This window comes from Schistocerca nitens, chromosome 10, assembly GCF_023898315.1.
Source record: "Schistocerca nitens isolate TAMUIC-IGC-003100 chromosome 10, iqSchNite1.1, whole genome shotgun sequence".
In the NCBI taxonomy this organism is placed as follows: Eukaryota; Metazoa; Arthropoda; class Insecta; order Orthoptera; family Acrididae; genus Schistocerca; species Schistocerca nitens.
Genome location: NC_064623.1, coordinates 45,446,636 through 45,469,314, shown reverse-complemented (window position 1 = coordinate 45,469,314; position 22,679 = coordinate 45,446,636). Strand labels below are relative to the sequence as shown.

Genomic DNA, 22,679 nt, shown 5'->3' with positions numbered 1-22,679 from the left:
AAATTGACACACATGCTTGGAATTACATAGGGTTTTATTAGAACCAAAAAAATACAAACGTTCAAAAAATGTCCGACAGATGACACTTCATCTGATCAGAATAGGAATAATTAGCATAACAAAGAAAGACAAAGCAAAGATGATGTCCTTTACAGGAAATGCTCAATATGTCCACCATCATTCCTCAACAATAGCTGTAGTCAAGGAATAATGTTGTGAATAGCACTGTAAAGCATGTCCGGAGTTATGGTGAGGCATTGGCGTCGGATGTTGTCTTTCAGCATCCCTAGAGATATCGGTCGATCACGATACACTCGCGACTTCAGGTAACCCCAAAGCCAATAGTCGCACGGACTGAGGTCTGGGGACCTGGGAGGCCAAGCACGATGAAAGTGGCAGCTGAGCACACGATCATCACCAAACGACGCACGCAAGACATCTTTCACACGTCTAGCAATACTTCCCCATGTCATTCCAAGCATGTGTGTCAATTTTTACCTCTCTATCTACATTATTCTGTGGTTTATTAAGTTCTCAAATTTATACTGACTTTTTGATCACCCGGTACTTATGTAATAAGTGTCCAACATATCGATACATTCCCCATCATGCGGTACACTCATTTCCATATGCATCTGTTTTTTCTGACGTATTTTTGAACTTGTACAGTGTTATAGTGCGAAAACAAATCCTCAATAGCCATGCACAGTTCATTTGTAGCATAATCATGTGCTGATACATGTGCCTTAACAACTTTCCATAATGTGTTCTTAGGAGTGATGAGTTCAGGACTTCTTTGTGGCCATTTCAAGGGAGCTGGTGTTGCTGATGAACCACAACCTACGCACCATCCTGGAAAGTGTTCATTTAGGAAGTAACACATTTCAAGTGTGTAGTGAGGAGGCACTCCATCTTGATGCAACCACATGCATTCTGTGAGGTCCCTTTACTGAAGCTGAGCCCGCCCGGTTGGCCATGCGGTCTAACGCAAGGAGCTCCTGGTCCCCGGCACGAATCCGCCTGGTGGATTTGGGTCAAGGTCCGGTGAACCGGCCAGTCTGTGGATGGTTTTTAGGCGGTTTTCCATATGCCTCAGCAAATGCAGGCTGGTTCCCCTTATTCCACCTCAGTTACACTATGTCGGTGATTGCTGTGCAAACTAGTTCTCCATGTACACATACACCAACATTACTCTACCATGTAAACATTGGGGTTACACTCGTCTGGTGTGAGACGTTCCCTGGGTGCGCGTTTAGTTCATAGTGCTGTGTAATGTGGGAAAAAAACCGCAAATTGGCATTCATAAGAAGAAGAACAACACCAAAAATGCAACACGAGCATAATATGTAAGAAATTGTCCATGCAACCTGCCACTGATGATGCCTTGCAGAAAATAAAGGCGAAAGCGTATTGCACTAAAACTGTGTTTTATTCAGTTGCTGTCAGACGGTCCATAAGTAAAAATTATCAATATACCATAAAAGTAACAATACTAATCTGTCCCACCCAGTAGATGTAGATGATGTTTTTCTAAAATTCAGCAAGAATGAGCAGCCTTCAAGCCTATGGCAATATCAGTGTGTCAGAATACCAACTAATACGAAACTACAGTTTCTTATCACAAGCTTGACACCCAAATAGTAAACAGTGGACAGCCTCTCTCATTTTGCACACTTGAAATGGGGGGATGGGCTCCACATTTAGGGGATGAAAATCCAGGACAAGTATGTGATGATTAGCAGCAACAGAACACATCATTCATTTTATCGTGTGACTGGTACATACATACACTACTGGCCATTAAAATTGCTATACCACAAGGATGACTTGCTACAGACACGAAATTTAACCAACAGGAAGAAGATGATGTGATATGCAAGTGATTAGCTTTTCAGAGCATTCACAAAAGGTTGGCACCGGTGGCGACACCTACAACGTGCTGACATGAGGAAAGTTTCCAACCGATATCTCATACACAAACAGCAGTAGACCAGCGTTGCCTGGTGAAATGTTGTTGTCATGCCTCGTGTAAAGAGGAGAAATGAGTACCATCACGTTTCTGACTTCGATAAAGGTCTGATTGTAGCCTATTGTGATTGCGGTTTACCGTATTGCGACATTTCTGCTCGCGTTGGTCGAGATCCAATGGCTGTTAACAGAATATGGAATTGGTGGGTTCAGGAGGGTAATACCGAACACTGTGCTGGATCCAAACGTCCTCCTATCACTAGCAGTCGAGATGACAGGCATCTTATCCGCATGGATGTAACAGATCGTGCAGCCACGTCTCGATCCCTGAGTCAACAGATGGGGACATTTGCAAGACAACAACCATCTGCATCAACAGTTCGACGATGTTTGCAGCAACATGGACTATGAGTTCGGAGACTGTGGTTGCGGTTACCCTTGACGCTGCATCACAGACAGGAGCGGCTGCGATGGTGTACTCAACAACGAAACTGGGTGCACGAATGGCAAAACGTCAATTTTTCAGATGAATCCAGGTTCTGTTTACAGCATCGTGATGGTCACATCCACGTTTGGCGACATCACGGTGAACACACATTGGAAGCGTGTATTCGTCATCACCATATTGTCGTATCACCCAGCGTGATGGTATGGGGTGCCATTGGTTTCATGTCCCGGTCACCTCTTGTTCGCTTTGACGGTACTTTGAAGAGTGGATGTTACATTTCAGATGTGTTACGATCCATGGGTCTACCCTTCATTCGATCCCTGCAAAACCCTACATTTCAGCAGGATAATGCACGACCGCATGTTGCAGGTCCTGTACTGGCCTTTCTGGACACACAAAATGTCCGACTGCTGCCCTGGCCAGTACATTCTCCAGATCTCTCACCAATTGAAAACGTCTGGTCAATGGTGACCGAGCAACTGGCTCGTCACAATACGCCAGTCACTACTCCTGATAAACTGTGGTATCGTGTTGAAGCTGCATGGGGAGCGGTACCTGTACACGCCATCCAAGCTCTGTTTGACTCAATGCCCAGGCGTATCAAGGCCGTTATTATGGCTAGAGGTGGTTGTTCTGGGTACTGATTTCTCAGGATCTATGCACCCAAATTGATTGAAAATGTAATCACATGTCAGTTCTAGTATAATATATGTGTCTAATGAATACCCATTTATCATCTGTATTTCTTCTTGGTGTAGCAATTTTAATGGCCAGTAGTGTAATAAACAAATCTATAAAAGACTCTTGCAAATGTGTGGTACAGATTCATTGCTTCCATCCAAACTTTTATTAACTGACAATTTGGGTTTCACTTCTTGCCCTGACCTGTGTCGGAAGTTCCATGCGGCTTTTCGCGGATGATGCTGTAGTATACAGAGAAGTTGCAGCGTTAGAAAATTTTAGCGAAATGCAGGAAGATCTGCAGCGGATAGGCACTTGGTGCAGGGAGTGGCAACTGTCCCTTAACATAGACAAATGTAATGTATTGCGAATACATAGAAAGAAGGATCCTTTATTGTATGATTATATGATAGCGGAACAAATGCTGGTAGCAGTTACTTCTGTAAAATATCTGGGAGTATGCGTGCGGAACGATTTGAAGTGGAATGATCATATAAAATTAATTGTTGGTAAGACGGGTACCAGGTTGAGATTCATTGGGAGAGTCCTTAGAAAATGTAGTCCATCAACAAAGGAGGTGGCTTACAAAACACTCGTTCGACCTATACTTGAGTATTGCTCATCAGTGTGGGATCCGTACCAGATCGGGTTGACGGAGGAGATAGAGAAGATCCAAAGAAGAGCGGCGCGTTTCGTCACAGGGTTATTTGGTAACCGTGATAGCATTACGGAGATATTTAATAAACTCAAGTGGCAGACTCTGCAAGAGAGGCGCTCTGCATCGCGGTGTAACTTGTTGTCCAGGTTTCGAGAGGGTGCGTTTCTGGATGAGGTATCGAATATATTGCTTCCTCCTACTTATACCTCCCGAGGAGATCACGAATGTAAAATTAGAGAGATTCGAGTGCGCACGGAGGCTTTCCGGCAGTCGTTCTTTCCGTGAACCGTACGCGACTGGAACAGAAAAGGGAGGTAATGACAGTGGCACGTAAAGTGCCCTCCGCCACACACCGTTGGGTGGCTTGCGGAGTATAAATGTAGATGTAGATGTAGATGTAGACCTGTTGCTCGCCAGGTGTGTGCCTAAGCCACTATCCAGGCCGAGGTTTCCTTCAGCCTGCAGGTGGTGGGCCAGTCATTCCCTAATCTTCCTAAATTGTTTGTGGTTGGAGTCTGCATGGCTGGTTTATGGCTTTGCTTTTCCTCATGGCAGTGTTAAAGACAGGCTGTTGAGACAGAGGAAGAAGACATCAGAAGCAACACAAGCCCAGAGTCTCTGGCATTTTCCAAAACCCATTGGATAGGGACTTCTGAAGGCCCTGGCAGAAAGTTCTAGTAGTGCCAGCTGGAAAAACCCAATGGAAATGCCTATATTACAGCTCCTGGTTCTGATAAGCTGAAAGGCCTTAACGCTGCAATAGTTTTCTGCGTGATTGGGAGCTCACTAAACTGAAGAAGTCCAACAGCAGCTCTTGCACAACTGAGATGGCAAGTTGTGGGCCCTGGAGTTGGTAATTTAAAAGAGTCAAAAGTAATTAATCCTCTGTGCTTAGTGAAGTTATTTTGCATAGATGGAAAGACTACAAGAATCTGACGTTCTAGAACATGTGCACGAGTGTAGTTTTGTGTACTTTTTTCCTGTTATTCTAGGTAAGTTTTGCCTCTTGGTCAGCATGCAAGTACTCGACAAGATGAGGCACCTTAAGAGTGTGGAGCCATTAGCTGGCTGGAGGCAGGGTCCACTGAGCTAAGTGGACTTGTCAAGATTTCATTGAAGGTAATAAATTTCATTTGCTTACATGGACATTTTGGAGTGTGTCTTTGAACCCCATGATGTTTAAATGTATTCTAGTGTTATATTTATGGATGCTATTATTATTTTTAAATTGTGCCTATTTCTTAATATCTAACTGCGTAAGAGAGTAAACATATTCCAAGACTGATAATAACACGCATATTCTTTTGAACTGTTGCCTACGTGAAATTTGTGGATGGACACCAATTTTGTGGAATTGTCCCAAAAGATTAGTCCATTTGATTTCAACAAACAGAAGTATTCAAAGCAGGCTAATTTTCTAAAGCTCATCTCAGCAAAATCAGCAAATATGCATTGAGCAAATGTGGCTGAACTCAAGCATTTGAGAAGGTCTATAATACCTGATTTACAATAACTTCTCACTAACATGCACACACTGGAATTTATAAAATTAGTTATACATATTTTCTTTCCCATGTACTGTATTTTTATTGATGACAAAACATGTTTCCTTGCACAGAACTGAACCAACTGTATTTTTTCCAAGCAACTTACTGAGAAAGTCTAAATCATACTTTTGAATTTTTCATTTATTGTTCCTCCTGCCTTATCATTCCAGACAAAAAGTGTTCAAAGGAACAGAGGAAGACAGATTAGGAATTAATATTTTACCAATAACAAGATTATTACAGATGAAGAACAGGATGAGAATGAGGTAGGAAATCAAACACATCCTTTTGAAAGGAACCGTCAGGGCATTCTGCCTAGTAAATCATGTTCTGCACAGTGGCTTTCAGAGAATATATACGCACATAATGAAAGATATATTTTAGTACTTACCGGAGGTCCTTCTTTAACAGTCATGAACTCGATCTCACGAAAAGGTGGTTCATCCTCCTCCTAAATCAAAGGAAATTAGTTAAGTACAGGTGAAACACAGAATACAAGAAGCACAGATGAAACTAGTCTACACATCACAACTTAATACATCAAGACAATTGACTGTGCCAGACCTTGATTTGAACCTGGGTTACCTACAGTTCATGACCTGGTGTCGAAACCATAAGACTGTCTGGAGGTGGATTCTGTTTGGATCATATAAAGACATTTTTTCAGATTTCAGTCCGGGATGTGGACAGCGAAAATAAATTTTGTTCATTGGGGATTTCCTAGGAACTGATAGTGCCTACCTTACTCTATTCTCAGAGGCACTGTGTTTTGTCTTGAGATCTGGTGGTGTTATATTAGCTAAGTATTAAACCTAGAAACTGATCATGATTTCAGCATTTCAGTGTCAGTTCACTTGGTGGTGAATGTGTCCTGAAAATCAAATATTTGTGGATCCATCACTTTATACTTTGGCTATCTGAACATACCACCAAAGCAAACTCATACTCCCATTGCCAATGATGTTTCCTTGTATGACTTGAGAACACTATGACACGAGACTGTCCATGTGATAAACAATGTGGAAGATTACACAATTGTCCTCCTCCAACACCATTCCCCTGCAGTACTATTCCCACTTATACTAGCAAAAATCCTCATGTAGTGGTGTTTAGAAATCATATGAGTGACAATGAAAGTTGGAATTTGGCTTCAGTTTTCATTGACCATAGCTCACATTCATTCACCTTCACTGTTCTCTTCCCTACTGCTGCATTATTTTCATTTCAGTGTATTTTATTCATTTAACTTACAGAAACATATGTACTGTTCTTGCAATATGAGAAGTGTACAGTATCTGTTGTAGACGTAAGTTTAAACGCATTCAGCCGTTAATCAGTTTCTGACTGACATGTGCTTTTACACGTAAGTGCCATTATGCTGTAGGCAGAGTCAGTGAGAGAGTTGAAGTTTTGGAAATATGTGAAAAGGTGGCAAGCCACTAAAGGTGTACTCACACAGGGCTTGGATAGTCCAGCCGATTAGAGTTGGAGGGGAGGGGGAGGTGGTGTGGACAAGAGCATTTGGCCACTTTCTGGGACCTCTTGCTAACTGATGCATGACAACTGCAGAATATTGGCTACGAAATTGATCTGTATGTTTCCAGTTAAGTACATTAAAACCTAAGAACCACAGACTGTTTTGACAAGATGAATTCGTTGCACCTTCTAATTTGCCCATTTGGCCTAAACTGTGAAAATTGGGGTATCTTTATGATTCATGAAACTTCACAATCACATGGAAAGCAATGCTGTGGGCAACTGAATACTACAAACAAGATACAAGTGGTGACCAGTACTATAGTGTTGCAGCAGTGAATGGTAGAAGCAATGTATTTGTATCACTGACAGTTTTGGCTTGAAAGTCACTGAATTAATGGAGAATCAATTAATAAACCTAGAAAAATATGTACAGCGATCGACATGGGTTACAAAAGCAAAACTATAATGAACTATGCTGAATCTTCATTCTCATTTATTCTACTAGCAATTCTATGTTAATTTTATAAATTATTTAATTATTCATTAATTATCCAACAATAAAGCTGCCTGTTATTCAAACCTGGTAACACCCAGAATAATGTGATAATATAAGATGGCCAGGTATGTCTTCATTATTTTGTCATTTGTATTTTTGTGTATTTTGCAATGTTGTAAGAGTTAGACTTTTTATTTATTTATGTACACGTCAAGTTCTGCAGGACCAAATTGAGAAGCAAATCATCAAGGTAATGGAATGTGCACTACGTGAAATTACAACATAAAGGTAATAACAGACAAAAATAAAATGTTTATGAACCAGAAAAAAGTCAAACCATAAGTTGAAGTAAACACAGCAATCAACAATACAACAAGAATCAGCTTAATTTTTCAACTAGTTTGACAGAATAGAAGGAGTGACCTATGAGGAAACTCTTCTGTTTCGATTTGAAAACATGGATTACTGTTTAGATTTTTGAATTCAAGTGGTAGCTTACTGAAAACGGATGCAGCATTAAACTGCACACCTTTCTGCACAAGAGTTAAGGAAGTCCAGTCCAAACGCATGTTTGGCTTCTGCCGAGTATTAACTGAGTGAAAGCTGCTTATTCTTGGGAATAAGCTAATATTGTTAACAAGAAATGACAGTAAGGAATATATACACTACTGGCCATTAAAATTGCTACACCACGACGATGATGTGCTACAGACACGAAATTTAACCGACAGGATGAAGATGCTGTGATATGCAAATGATTAGCTTTTCAGAGCATTCACGCAAGGCTGGCACCAGTGGCGACACCTACAACGTGCTGACATGAGGAAAGTTTCCAACTGATTTCTCATACACAAACAGCAGTTGACCGGCCTTGCCTGGTGAAACGTTGTTGTGATGCCTCGTGTGAGGAGGAGATATGCGTACCATCACGTTTCCGACTTTGAAAAAGGTCAGATTGTAGCCTGTCACGATTGCAGTTTACCATATCGTGACATTTCTGCTCACGTTGGTCGAGATCCAATGACTGTTAGCAGAGAATGGAATCGATGGGTTCTGGAGGGTAATATGGAATGCTGTGCTGGATCCAAATGGCCACCTATCACTAGCAGTCGAGATGACAGGCATCTTAACCGCATGGCTGTAACGGATCGTGCAGCCACGTCTCGATCTCTGAGTCAACAGATGGGGACGTTTGCAAGACAACAACCATCTGCATCAACAGTTCTACGACGTTTGCAGCAACATGGACTATCAGCTCGGAGACCATGGCTGCAGTTACCCTTGACGCTGCATCACAGACAGGAGCACTGACGATGGTGTACTCAACGACGAAGCTGGGTGCACGAATGGCAAAACGTCATTTCTTCAGATGAATCCTGGTTCTGTTTACAGCATCATGATGGTCGCATACGTGTTTGGCGACATCGCGGTGAACACACATTGGAAGTGTGTATTCGTCATTGCCATACTGGCGTATCACCCGGTGTGATGGTATGGGGTGCCATTGGTTACACGTCTCAGTCATCTCTTGTTCCCATTGACGGCACTTTGAACAGTGGATGTTACATTTCAGATGTGTTACGACCCGTGGCTCTACCCTTCATTCGATACCTGTGAAACCCTACATTTCAGCAGGATAATGCACGACCGCATGTTGCAGGTATTGTAGGGGCCTTTCTGGATACAGGAAATGTTCGACTGCTGCCCTGGATAGTACATTCTCCAGAGCTCTCACCAATTGAAAACGTCTGGTCAATGGTGGTCAAGCAACTGGCTCGTCACAATATGCCAGTCACTACTCTTGATGAACTGTGGTATCATGTTGAAGCTGCATGGGCAGCTGTACCTGTACACGCCATCCAAGACCTGTTTGACTCAGTGCCCAGGTGTATCAAGGCCGTTATTATGGCCAGAGGTGGTTGTTCTGGGTACTGATTTCTCAGGATCTACGCACCCAAATTGCGTGAAAATGTAATCACATGTCAGTTCTAGTTGGCTGGCTCTGAGCACTATGTGACTCAACTTCTGAGGTCATCAGTCGCCTAGAACTTAGAACTAATTAAACCTAACTAACCTAAGGACATCACACACATCCATGCCCGAGGCAGGATTCGAACCTGCGACCATAGCGGTCACGCGGTTCCAGACTGAAGCGCCTTTAACCGCACGGCCACACCGGCCGGCTGTCAGTTCTAGTATAATATATTTGTCCAATGAATAACCATTTATCATCTGCATTTCTTCTTGGTGTAGCAATTTTAAGGGGCAGTAGTGTATATTAAGAGGCCAATGTCAAAATACCCAGACTTGTGAACAGGGGTCGACAAGAGGTTCGTGAACTTACACCACTTATTGCTCAAACCGCCCATTTATGAACCAAAAATATCCTTTTAGAATGGGAAGAATAACTCCAAAATATAATAGCACACATCAGCACGGTCAGTCATTTCAGGGAATAACCTGTGTTTCTTTTGGTCACGGTTAGTACTTCTCGTCAAATCTTTCCCAGATTCTTGTGGCACCTGGAGGATGAGTGAAATAACACAACTTTCATATCCGAATTCCTGCACTGTTATATATTCAGTAATATGTAATCACTTTAACTGGCCTTTTGAATATACAGTTCCACTGCCTGTTTTTGAATATCATTTCTCACATATTTTGTACACTGAGAATTTTTTGACATCACACTTCTCTTATGTCTCATTATGACTATGTTTCATGCACAGGAGTGGTTGATATATGCTGACCATCTCCGACACTGATTAAGTGTGTAGGACTTAAAGGTTGCACTTAAAGACAGGTTTTAGAGACTGTTTTGGCTTCTAACTGACACCTGAAAGTCACTTGTTGGATATTTCCAGTTTCCACATCTCTAATACTCTTCTTCGTTACAGGAAAGTGTACTAACCCCCTGCCTCCCACACCTCACAGCGCACACACATCTGTATCTACATCTACATTTATACTCCGAAAGCCACCCAATGGTGTGTGGTGGAGGGCACTTTACGTGCCACTGTCTTTACCTCCCTTTCCTGTTCCAGTCGCTTATGGTTCGCGGGAAGAACGACTGCCAGAAAGACTCCATGCGCGCTCGAATCTCCTTAATTTTACATTCTTGATTTCCTCAGGAGGCATAAGTATGGGGAAGCAATATATTCGATACCTCATCCAGAAACGCAGCGTCTCATAACCTGGACAGCAAGCTACACCGCGATGCAGAACACCTCTCTTGCAGAGTCTGCCACTTGAGTTTGATAAGCATCTCCGTAACGCTATCATGCTTACCAAATAGCCCTGTGATGAAACGCACCGCTCTTCTTTGGATCTTCTCTATCCCCTCTGTCAACCCGATCTGGTATGGATCCCACACTGATGAGCAGTACTCAAGTACAGGTCGAACGAGTGTTTTGTAAGAAACCTCCTTTGTTGATGGACTACATTTTCTAAGGACTCTCCCAGTGAATCTCAACCTGGCATCTGCCTTACCAACAATTAATTTTATATGATCATTCCACTTCAAATCATTCCGTACGCATACTCCCAGATATTTTACAGAAGTATCAGCTACCAGTGTTTGCTCCGCTATCATATAATCATACAATAAAGGATCCTTCTTTCTATGTATTCGCAATACATTACATTTGTCTATGTTAAGGGTCAGTTGCCACTCCCTGCACCAAGTGCCTATCTGCTGCAGATCTTCCTGCATTTCGCTGCAATTTTCTAATGCTGCAACTTCTCTGCATACTGCAGCATCATCCGCGAAAAGCCACATGGAACTTCTGACACTATCTACTAGGTCATTTATATATATATTGTGAATGATGATTTGTCAACAACAACTGTCATTCATCTGTGGTTAAAACAAAAAATCTGCTAGCCACAACCTCCCTTGACTGTCCATAATACAACACTGGCAAAAGATGTGTCTACAGCCATACTCTGTAAACTAGTGAGGATACATTCTACTGTACTTGTTATTAACACATTTTCTCATTCCATTCAAGTATGGATGATGGGACAAATAATTACTTGAATGCCTCTGTGCACACTGTAATTAGTCTAAGCTTGTCTTTGCAATCCCTCCATCTGAGATATGAGCAGAGTTGAAGTACACTACTCTCATTACCTGATTCCATTTTTTAAGGTTTTTTTTACATTCAAGTTCTGAAATTTACTAAACAGACTTTCTTGGGATAGTGTGCATATATTTCCAAGCATTTGGCATTTCAGTTGTTTCAGCATCTCTGTGATGCTCACCCATGGTTCAAAAAATATGTGACCATTTGTGCTGCCCAACTCCGTATACATCCAATAACCCCTGTAGGTCCTACCTTCATGTGTGTCTCACACACTGTAACAACATTGGAAGATGGAGTATATGACTGTTTTGTAAGCAACTTCCCTTGTTGCCTGCATTGCCACAGCATACTACTAATGAACAGAAGTCTGACATCTGCTTCATCTGAGCCAGTGTGTTTTTTCATATGTTCCTAGAAATTGTTACATCCAGATATTTGTACAGGTTCACAAATCCCATCTGGGACTCACATAATCATGGGACCCTGTCTTTTTTTTGTGAATTGCAAAATTTTACATTTCTTAACACTACTGCCATTACCAGATTCGATTTTTGAAGTTTTTAATGTTCAAGTACTAAAAATTTACATTTGGCACAAAATGTGTCTCAACACTACTAGAACGAGAGGTGAAACCAAATTGAACGTCCCTTACAGCCCTAATATGAACTACAGAGCTGGTAACTAATTTTCCCATGCTGTACAAGTTAATACCTTTTACTGCCAATAGTTGATAGGCTCAGGAAATAAAGAACGAATATCACAAATGCCTATGGGCATTACACAGCATTTCGTCCTTTATTCATCAAACCCAGGATTTGTTGACAGCAGATCTCCAGTCCTAATATGTTACTGCCTTCTTTTAAATTTCTGTGTAAAAGTTACAGCCAACATCTTTTGTAATTTGATCTGTACTTCAGTGATGGCCTTCCTGGAGTTGTTCCACCTTTGACAGATGCCCGATTTATTGTCTTTAGGAGTTCTTCATATGTCAACACATGGCCACTAATCAGAACTCTTCTTTCAACAATAGCCTTCCATATACTCCTATCCCCTCCCACTCTTAACCATTTAGCAGACCACCACATTTCCAAGATGTGCCTTTAATATCATATCTCAAAAGAATCCAGTCTTTTCCTTTCCTCATTCCCCATAGTCCACAGCTCACAGTCATACAATGCCACCACATTCAATGTGTATGCTTCCAGAAACCTTTTCCTGATTTGTAGGTTGTTACTTTCAGAGGCTATTATCCTTGTATTTTAATGCATACAGGTAGTGACTGTTCTTTCAGCTCATACCATAGTGACTGAGATAATTGTTTCTAATAGTGCAGTCACTTCCCCATACCCTCTGAAGACAGAATTTCTGTCTGTCTACTGAGCTACCTAGTACCAGTTCGCTACGGGCCATTATCTACAATGATGTTACTGTTAAATATTTCCTCATTTTATTTAATATTTATGCTAAAACTGCATCACATGCACAGGTCAGCTCTTGGGACAATGTGTATTTTAATTTACGTCAGTGAAAAAAAAAAAAAAAAAAAGTCCACTGCTCTCCTTGTAAGGTTCATTACTACTACTCTAATGAGCCAAAACAAGTGATTAACAGTATTCTGGTCTGGGTTTGGAAAGCAATATAGTAATAATTCTCCATAGCAGGCATTGCTAAGTTCCTCCAGATATATGGCACCTGATGTCCATGCACAAATAATCCAATTCCCATCAATTACTGGCCGGTGGTTTGTGATCATGGAGGTTGCGCGTGATAGTGTTATTCATCTGACCAGCTGACACATTTACACTGATCCACAGTATAATCTCAAAGATCCTTGATACGTAGCAATCATAATCGATGATGTCTTGGGTCAAAATGGGAACACATAGGGATCGTTCACCGCACAGCCCCACTTTTGACAGTGTGCGCTAAGAGGTAAGCTCCAAAACGCTTGTGCCTGCTCCAGTACCATACTCCATTTTCAGATCTTCGCAGCTCACCTCCTATCCAGTCTTATGAAGTGGACAAACCTCTGTACATTTACTGTAATCAGTCATAGACATCTTACATGTTCTTGCCTACTCGTGGGTTCACCTTAATTCATTTACTCTCGAGTGATGCTCACAACAGCAGCACATGAACAGCTAACTAGCTTCACAATTTCCAATATGTTCATTTCAGGGTGCTCGGCCATAAATATGTGCTCTTTGTTGAAGACACTGATGTCAGTAGATTTCCTGATTTTGGCCATGGCTGTCACTAGAATAATGTCTCATTTGTCTCTCCTATGCTTATATAATTTCCTTACCATGTCACTTGCCCACAGAACCTCCAGTCACCACTATCTCATGGTGGACAGCAGTCACAATGTCTTGGCTCATCTGTGTCCCCACTGTTTTCACTATTGTACCCATTACTATTTATAATCTGAAATAACGGACACCATTTTGATCCTGCATCCAGTCATATAAACATGGGCCTGAATAGGCACACTCTCCGAGATATAAGATGTGAACACTTGTTCACCAGAGAGTCTGAAAGGTGTTTGGTTGTGAATATAAGCACATTCATTGTTTGGAGCTCTGTCCACAGTACGATTTGGCAACTGAATAAAACATCACAAGCCAAGATCTCTAAAAAGTATTTTATTGAATATCGAGTTTCAACATAGCTATGTCATAATTATCAGATTTGCAAGAGGATGAGCAGAAACTGACAGGAAAATATTTTACAATCATGATACCATAACTCGTTAAATTGTCTTTTAACATAACCTATGGAATTATAACATACATAACTTAATGCTTTAAAATATTACAACATATTATTCCTCAGAGTTCCAAGTTGCTTCACACTGTGTATACACTTTTCAGTATCATAAAGATCACTACAAATTGCCCTTCAAAAGTAAAATTACTATACACATATGTTTGCATAAGACTTGCCATGGCATTTGGGGTCACACTGGATCTGTCTGGACGGTATGTCTTATGGTACACACCTAATGCCTAAATAATGTGCCAGGAAGTCATTAATATGTTCTCTTGATCTTGCACACATGATACATGTGTATTAGAGAGGAAAGTTGCCACTCACCATATAGCGAAGATATTTTTAGATTACAGTAGATTAATTATTCATTCCATAGACCCATAAAAGAGGGAATCCTCCTGGGTGTGGAACATGTCAGATGAACACATTACAAAAACGTAATTAGAAAAACTTGAGTTTCATTAATTTTAATGATCCTCAGTCAATAAACAGTAAAATTATGTACATGAATTAAATTTAAACTTCTATTATTTACAGGTTTAATACTTAAATCTGCTTTCATTAAATCCCTCATTCAGACATTTGCTAGTTTCTTGGCTATTACAACCAAGTATTGTCAAAAATTACAATAAATTATTCATTTCCGTGATCCTCCGTTATGAACAGTCGGATTATTTACAACATTTAAAATTAAACTTCCACAGTTTACAGACTTAAGACTTACATCTGCTTTCCATACATTCATCATTCACACAGTAGGTAGTTACTTGGCTATTACAACCAAGTACTGTCAAAAATTAAAGTATCATAAAATTTCATTAAAATGGCCTACTGCACTTGTTGAGAAACCCATGGATGGAATAGAAGGACTTAGCCACCAAAAATTCTTTTAAATTATGTTTAAATTGAGTTGACACGCGATAGGCACAATTATAGCTTTCAGCACTGCAGTGTGGTTTCAGTTGTCTGACACTGCAGATGTGTGCGCTAGTTGCGTTTGCGTGAGTGTGTGTTCGCGTGTGTGTATGTGTGTCTATTTCTGACAAAGGCCTTAATAGCTGAAAGATATAATTGTGTGAATCTTTTTGTTGTGCTTATCGTGAATCAGCATCTCCACTATATGGTAGGTGGCAACTTTCCTCTCTAATATTGTTACATTTCATCCTTGATTTTCCATTGTTTGATACGTGTGTATACATTTCAATAGTTGTAATCTGTCAAGCCAACCTAGAAAGTCCAACAAAATATTCATATACAACAAGAAATTTATTTCCTACATACATCATTAATGCCATATTTGTACATGGTTTATCTTGTATTTAAGATGTTAATGAAAATTGCAGTTTTATGTTTCTCAATTTAAATTGCTGTCGAATGACTTGTAACACTCGTACTGGCCCTATCATTTTTTGAAAAAATATATTGTAGTAGTTTTGAATTATTGATTTGGACATATCTGTTGTACTAAACAGTTTCTGAAATTCTCCAATGAAGGACAGTGTATTATGTTTTAAGCATGACTTTGTTCTTATAATTTGTATTGTAAGGTATTTCCATGAACTAGCGTACTTAGATTTATGTTATAAATTCTAAGTACAAGTAGACACCATTTTAACTTTTATCAGATAGATCATGGTAATTTTTGTTCAACTCACATCCGCACTGAGCAACCTAGACGTCGGGTGACGTATGCAGCAGGGGATTTAAAAAAAAAAAAAAAAAAAAAAAAAAAAAAAAAAAAAAAAAAAAAAAAAAGTCTTCTTGTGTCTGTGTATGTGCGGATGGATATGTGTGTGTGTGTGCGCGAGTGTATACCTGTCCTTTTTTCCCCCTAAGGTAAGTCTTTCTGCTCCCGGGATTGGAATGACTCCTTACCCTCTCCCTTAAAACCCAGATCCTTTCATCTTTCCCTCTCCTTCCCTCTTTCCTGACGAAGCAACCGTTGGTTGCGAAAGCTAGAATTTTGTGTGTATGTTTGTGTTTGTTTGTGTGTCTGTCGACCTGCCAGCACTTTCATTTGGTAAGTCACATCATCTTTGTTTTTAGATATATTTTTCCTACGTGGAATGTTTCGCACTTCACAATTGCTGTTTTGGGTGGGAGCGCTTTGAGCCGTTTCTGTACTCTGCTATTCGTTGTTCTGAAGGACTCGTCAGTGGTCTAGTTGCGCTCAATCAAAATATAATATGATTCCTGAACTGTACTTGGTGTACAGTAGCGGATAAAAACTAAAATCTGCATTGTGTTAACACATTATTCTGTTGAACGACAACAAAAATGAACACAAGGAAATTCAGCAGAGAGTGTTTGAGACAACGGATTTTTGCTGTACATTCACTTTTAACATGTTCTTTTACATGAAACCATAGAAAATTAAAATAAAAAAGTTGTGTTACAATCTAAAAATTGAAGGAAACATGCCCTACATTAGAAATTAATACGTACACTTAAAGAGATGCATTCAAAATTAAAATTAAGCTGTAGTTTTACGATTTAATAACTTGAATGTGTAGCAGATAAAAAAAACACGTTTGATATTAATACATGAATCTATAGGAAAGTGTAAGAAATGAAAATGAAACAGTTTTCAGTGCACAAACTAATAACTAAATACAAATGAACAAACACAGAACTGGACTTGCTATAACATAATTTCACAGACTAGCGTGGAAAAATCAAATTTGTTTTATAATCTAATAGTTTTCCAGAGCTTGTGGTCTCGCGGTAGCATTCTTCTTCCTGAGTACGGGTTCCCAGGTTCGACTGCCATCGAAGTCAGGGATTTTCACCTGCCCCGAGGTGACTGGGTCTTGTTGTGTTGCCTTCATCATCATCATTCATCCACACTACTGTCAGAGGAAGGCAACGGAAAACCACCTACAGTAGGACCTTACCCAGTATGGCGGTGTGGGTCTCCCGCATCTCCCCTATGCTCTGTCAAGAAGCATGGAATTCCATTTGCAATCTAATAGTTAACACGCACTAGGGTATGTGCAGCTAGATGCTCTCCGATAACGTATATATCCGCCATAACTATAGATTTCAGTGGACGCCAAGAATACGCATCAGTTGTAATATACTACAGTATCAGTATGACTTGACTCTACAGTGCTGAGCGGCCTGGGTCATTCGGGTATTGTTTAGTTTTGTCGGGTGCCTTCTGTCACGTCTGCATGTAAACGATGTTCAGTTTCATGTTTTGCCATCGGCAATTGTAAAATAAGCAGGTAATGCGTAGTTTGTAAATCCAATGAACTTGCTCTAAGTTACAATAAAAATCACATCATAATCTAAAATTTTTAAAACTAATATGAATAAATAGACAAACTCATCAGTCAGCAAAGTTTGCATCTGGCTTTGATGGTAGAAAAGTTGATCATACCTTTGTAATTCAGACGGTTATCAGTTAAGAGGTCAGCTTCAGTGTGAAGAATGGACAAGGCATTAAGTTTCTCCTCAAACAATGCAGAATGTAGCTACAATTTCAGTCTTTTAAGAGCCAAAAACGAGTGTTCTGCTGAACAATTTGTAAGTGTCATAATACATAGAAATATTCTAAGAGCAATGTCAACATTCTGAAATACGGACTGTAACCTCTCTTTTGGTAAAAATTTACTCATTTCGACTGGTATATCACTACCCTAATTGTAGAAGATTTCAAAAGTTCCGCGAAATGTACACATTCACTAGGGAAGGAAGTCTCTAATTCTGTGTCATATAATGCTTGGAGTTACTCTGAGTAAACATCACCCTGAATCTTAAGCAGGCAGTAGCCAGTTGTGGGTTCAAGTTGTATTGTAATCTCAGTTATATTACTGTGTGTTATTGTACAGTAAATTACTCACAATTCTGGATATCTATTGTGTTCTCCTCCCACTTATTCAGCTGAGTTACTTTTTATGTTTATTCTTACGAGTGGAAATGTTTGTAATGGGCACACGACAGCAAGGTCTTCAGCGCCCCCACAAAAACACACTGAAATGAGTGTCGGTAACATACACAAAACAGGAACATAAAACAGCACAGACAACAAAGGTAACAAAAACTGGCTAAACTATGTGTGTAACCATACAGAAACATGGAACGAAGTATTGTGTCAATATTAAAAGAATAACTAAACAGGATGAAAGTGGTATAAGAAGGTAAAAACAATAGAGCAGATGGATGTGGTTGGCTGACCGCAAGAAGAAAGAAAGAGGAGCCAGCCACTGTGCAACATACTAAACCCTCCACCCTACAATGTTAGGCCAGAGTCCACACACGTCACAAAACTTTAAAACCTTAATCACACTTGTCTCATCATCAGCTAAAATAGAGGGCAGATCCTCACCAATATTTCCTTCTGCTCTTGCATCATGGTATAAAATGTTCTCTGTTAAAATATGGTGAATAGAGTGAATAGATATGTGCATGCCAAAAGCATCACAAGATGGGGGATCCTCTCGTCGGAGTAAAAAGCTATGTGTGAGAGGGCAGTGCCCGATTCTAAGTCGTTTGAGAGTCACTTCATACTGCCTGAGCAACTGCCAGGAGGAACACCATGGCCATGTTGTTGACTTCCTCAACAAAAGCTTATTGGCCGGCACCACCAGCCATTCCTCATCCCACAACTTCCTGTGTAGTGCAGAAATGACATCCTGCAAGGGAATAGGACACTGTGGCACACCCTGTCCTCGGTAGGCCGCCTCGGCAGCTCGATCAGCCTGCTCATTTCCCCATATCCCTATATGACCTAGCACCCAGCAGAATGGCATCTGCTTACCCTGCTGTTGGAGCAAGTACAGTTGGTCATTATCAGCCATATGAACTCTTCAGCTGGGTACAGGTTCTGTAACGATTATAAGACACTATGGAAATCAGAGCAGTTGAGAAACCATTTGCCCCGGATACAACGCATATACTCCAGTGCCTTCAGGATCACATGGAGCTCTGCTGAGAACACAGTATACTTGCCCGGAAGGCGACAGAGCAACCAAGGGAAGTCCCTTGTTTGGAGCCATCAGCGTACACTATGGTGAAACTGTGATGCATATCTAAAACATTAAAAAACAGAGATTGAAGTGTAAAATCTGATGTACAGTCTTTTTTTAAAATTGGTCAAGTCTAAAATAAGTCTGGGCCTCCGGAGAAGCCAAGGTGGATATCTGCTCCAACCGCAAAGTAGAACGTGAAGACCAGCCACACCAATCTCTAGAAGGCCAACTTGTGCACGAATCCCACAGGGCCTCGTTGCCTGTTGCCGGTTACGAAAAAGCCTTTCCAGTGGGGGCTGAGTAACGGTATGGTAGGTGGGTGTGTATGGTGTGGATGGCCTTTTATATGCTTGGCACACCCCTAAGTAGCCATCGTCTGATGTGAAGCGGCGGTACTCCAGCCTCAGCAGAGACCCATGGTATGGGGGCTTGTTCTATTCAGAACAGTGGCCAACCGAATCCCTTCATGGTGCACCACGTCCAGCATCTTTAAATAAGAAGGTCTTGCAGACCCATACACCGTGTACCCATAATCCAGCTGAGATCATACAAATGCCCTGTAAAACGTCCCTCATCCGCAACTCAGGAGGGTTTAAAATGGAATGAGAACAGTTAAAAAGTTGGCGAAAAACTTGAAACCACTCTTCTGCACCCATTCATCCAAACATTAAAGAGATAGTAGCAACTGACGTTTTTGCAAGGCTTGAAGAAGAGCAAAAACAGAAAAGTCCTCCACAAACAAAGAACAGCTGACAGGGCTTTTCACTATGGACATAATGCTATTAACAGCTATGGCCAAGACAGTCACACTTAAAACACTATCTTGATGGACACCGTTCTTTTGCTCAAAGCAATCAGACAGGAAGTCACCAACTCTGTACTTAAAATATTGTGGCGTGAGGAAGGACTGAATAAAAATGGGGAGGCAACAATGAAAACACCATTTGTGAAGCTGCTCGAGGATAAGATGCCTCCAAGTAGTGTCGTAGACCTTCTCAATGTCAAAAAATATGCCTAGAAGGCGATGTCAGCACTTGGAAAGCCTGCTGTATAACCACCTCCAGTAGGACCTGGTTATCAAAGGTGGAGAGGTACTTGGTGAGTATTTTTGCAAGAAAGAGCATGAAAGCAGTTGTTAGTATCCCACTAACACAATGAATGGATATCATTTAGCTCCAGTACGATTAGGGTAAAGCAATTATGGGCAGAGGTAAAATGGATTGCAAATCCCACTCTGGAGAAGTATGTGCTGGATAAGTTGATTACGGATAGAAAACATCCACTGTAGCTTAATAATAATATTCAGAATAAGCTAAGAAAACAAAGACTATTGCATTCTTGGTTCAAAAGAGAGTGTGCAAATAATGACAGAGATGAGTCAGTAGAGATTGTGTGTCTGTGAAAGGATCAATGCATGAAGGATATAACTACTACCATTGTTAAGAGATTTTGCTGAGAACCCAAGAAAATTCTGATCCTACATAAAACTGTCAACTGGCTGAAAGGCTCTATCTAGTCATTATTTGACCAGTTTCGTGTGACAATAGAAGATAGTAAATGGGAAACTGAAATTTTAAATTTTGTGTAAGAAATTTTTCGTACAGTATCATACAAATATACCATTGTTTGACCATCTTACAGAACCCTGTATAGACGACATAGTAATAGGCATTGAGAAACAAGTGCCAGAATTGACAAGCAAGAATTGATAACCAGTAAGCTGCCAGGTCCAGGTGGAATCCCAAAGAGTACTCTAGGTCACTGGTATCTTGCCTAGCTTGCATTTATCGTGCATCTCTTGTTCATTGCAATATCCCTAGTGACTGGGAAAAAGTGCGGGTGACTCTCATATACACTCCTGGAAATGGAAAAAAGAACACATTGACACCGGTGTGTCAGACCCACCATACTTGCTCCGGACACTGCGAGAGGGCTGTACAAGCAATGATCACACGCACGGCACAGCGGACACACCAGGAACCGCGGTGTTGGCCGTCGAATGGCGCTAGCTGCGCAGCATTTGTGCACCGCCGCCGTCAGTGTCAGCCAGTTTGCCGTGGCATACGGAGCTCCATCGCAGTCTTTAATACTGGTAGCATGCCGCGACAGCGTGGACGTGAACCGTATGTGCAGTTGACGGACTTTGAGCGAGGGCGTATAGTGGGCATGCGGGAGGCCGGGTGGACGTACTGCCGAATTGCTCAACACGTGGGGCGTGACGTCTCCACAGTACATCGATGTTGTCGCCAGTGGTCGGCGGAAGGTGCACGTGCCCGTCGACCTGGGACCGGGACCGCAGCGACGCACGGATGCACGCCAAGACCGTAGGATCCTACGCAGTGCCGTAGGGGACCGCACCGCCACTTCCCAGCAAATTAGGGGGCACTGGTGCTCCTGGGGTATCGGTGAGGACCATTCGCAACCGTCTCCATGAAGCTGGGCTACAGTCCCCGCACACCGTTAGGCCGTCTTCCGCTCACGCCCCAACATCGTGCAGCCCGCCTCCAGTGGTGTCGCGACAGGCGTGAATGGAGGGACGAATGGAGACATGTCATCTTCAGCGATGAGAGTCGCTTCTGCCTTGGTGTCAATGATGGTCGTATGCGTGTTTGGCGCCGTGCAGGTGAGCGCCACAATCAGGACTGCACACGACCGAGGCACACAGGGCCAACACCTGGCATCATGGTGTGGGGAGCGGTCTCCTACACTGGCCGTACACCACTGGTGATCGTCGAGGGGACACTGAATAGTGCACGGTACATCCAAACTGTCATCGAACCCATCGTTCTACCATTCCTAGACCGGCAAGGGAACTTGCTGTTCCAACAGGACAATGCACGTCCGCATGTATCCCGTGCCACCCAACGTGCTCTAGAAGGTGTAAGTCAACTACCCTGGCCAGCAAGATCTCCGGATCTGTCCCCCATTGAGCATGTTTGGGACTGGATGAAGCGTCGTCTCACGCGGTCTGCACGTCCAACACGAACGCTAGTCCAACTGAGGCGCCAGGTGGAAATGGCATGGCAAGCCATTCCACAGGACTACATCCAGCATCTCTACGATCGTCTCCATGGGAGAATAGCAGCCTGCATTGCTGTGAAAGGTGGATATACACTGTACTAGTGCCGACATTGTGCATGCTCTGTTGCCTGTGTCTATGTGCCTGTGGTTCTGTCAGTGTGATCATGTGATGTATCTGACCCCAGGAATGTGTCAATAAAGTTTCCCCTTCCAGGGACAATGAATTCACGGTGTTCTTATTTCAATTTCCAGGAGTGTATAAGTAGGATACAAGAAAGGACCCACAAAATTACAGACCAATATTCTTAACATTGGTTTGCTGTTGAATTCTTTTAGTATATTATATTCTGGAATATACACAATTTCTTTGAGGCAGATAATCTTATGTCCACAAATCAGCATGGATTTAAAAAGCATTGCTTCTGCTTAGCTGAGTTTGCCCTTTTCCTCACATGCAGGGTGTATATGTGGACAAGGAAAAAAAATTCCTGGATTTCTTGGTTAAAAATACACTTTCTCCCAGGTGAAAACATACTTTTTCCCTGTTAACTAAC

The 22,679-nt window shown here is 41.6% G+C and overlaps 1 protein-coding gene across 1 annotated transcript in view; it reads right to left on the bottom strand.

Annotated features, from left to right (window-relative positions):
• The window catches only part of LOC126210285 (uncharacterized), a 278,066-nt gene that overhangs the window by 180,337 nt on the left and 75,050 nt on the right, over positions 1-22,679 (bottom strand). The window contains exon 5 of the mRNA XM_049939481.1: positions 5,694-5,753. Within this exon, the coding sequence (XP_049795438.1) occupies positions 5,694-5,753 (60 nt within the window). The remainder of the gene's footprint in view (positions 1-5,693; positions 5,754-22,679) is intronic.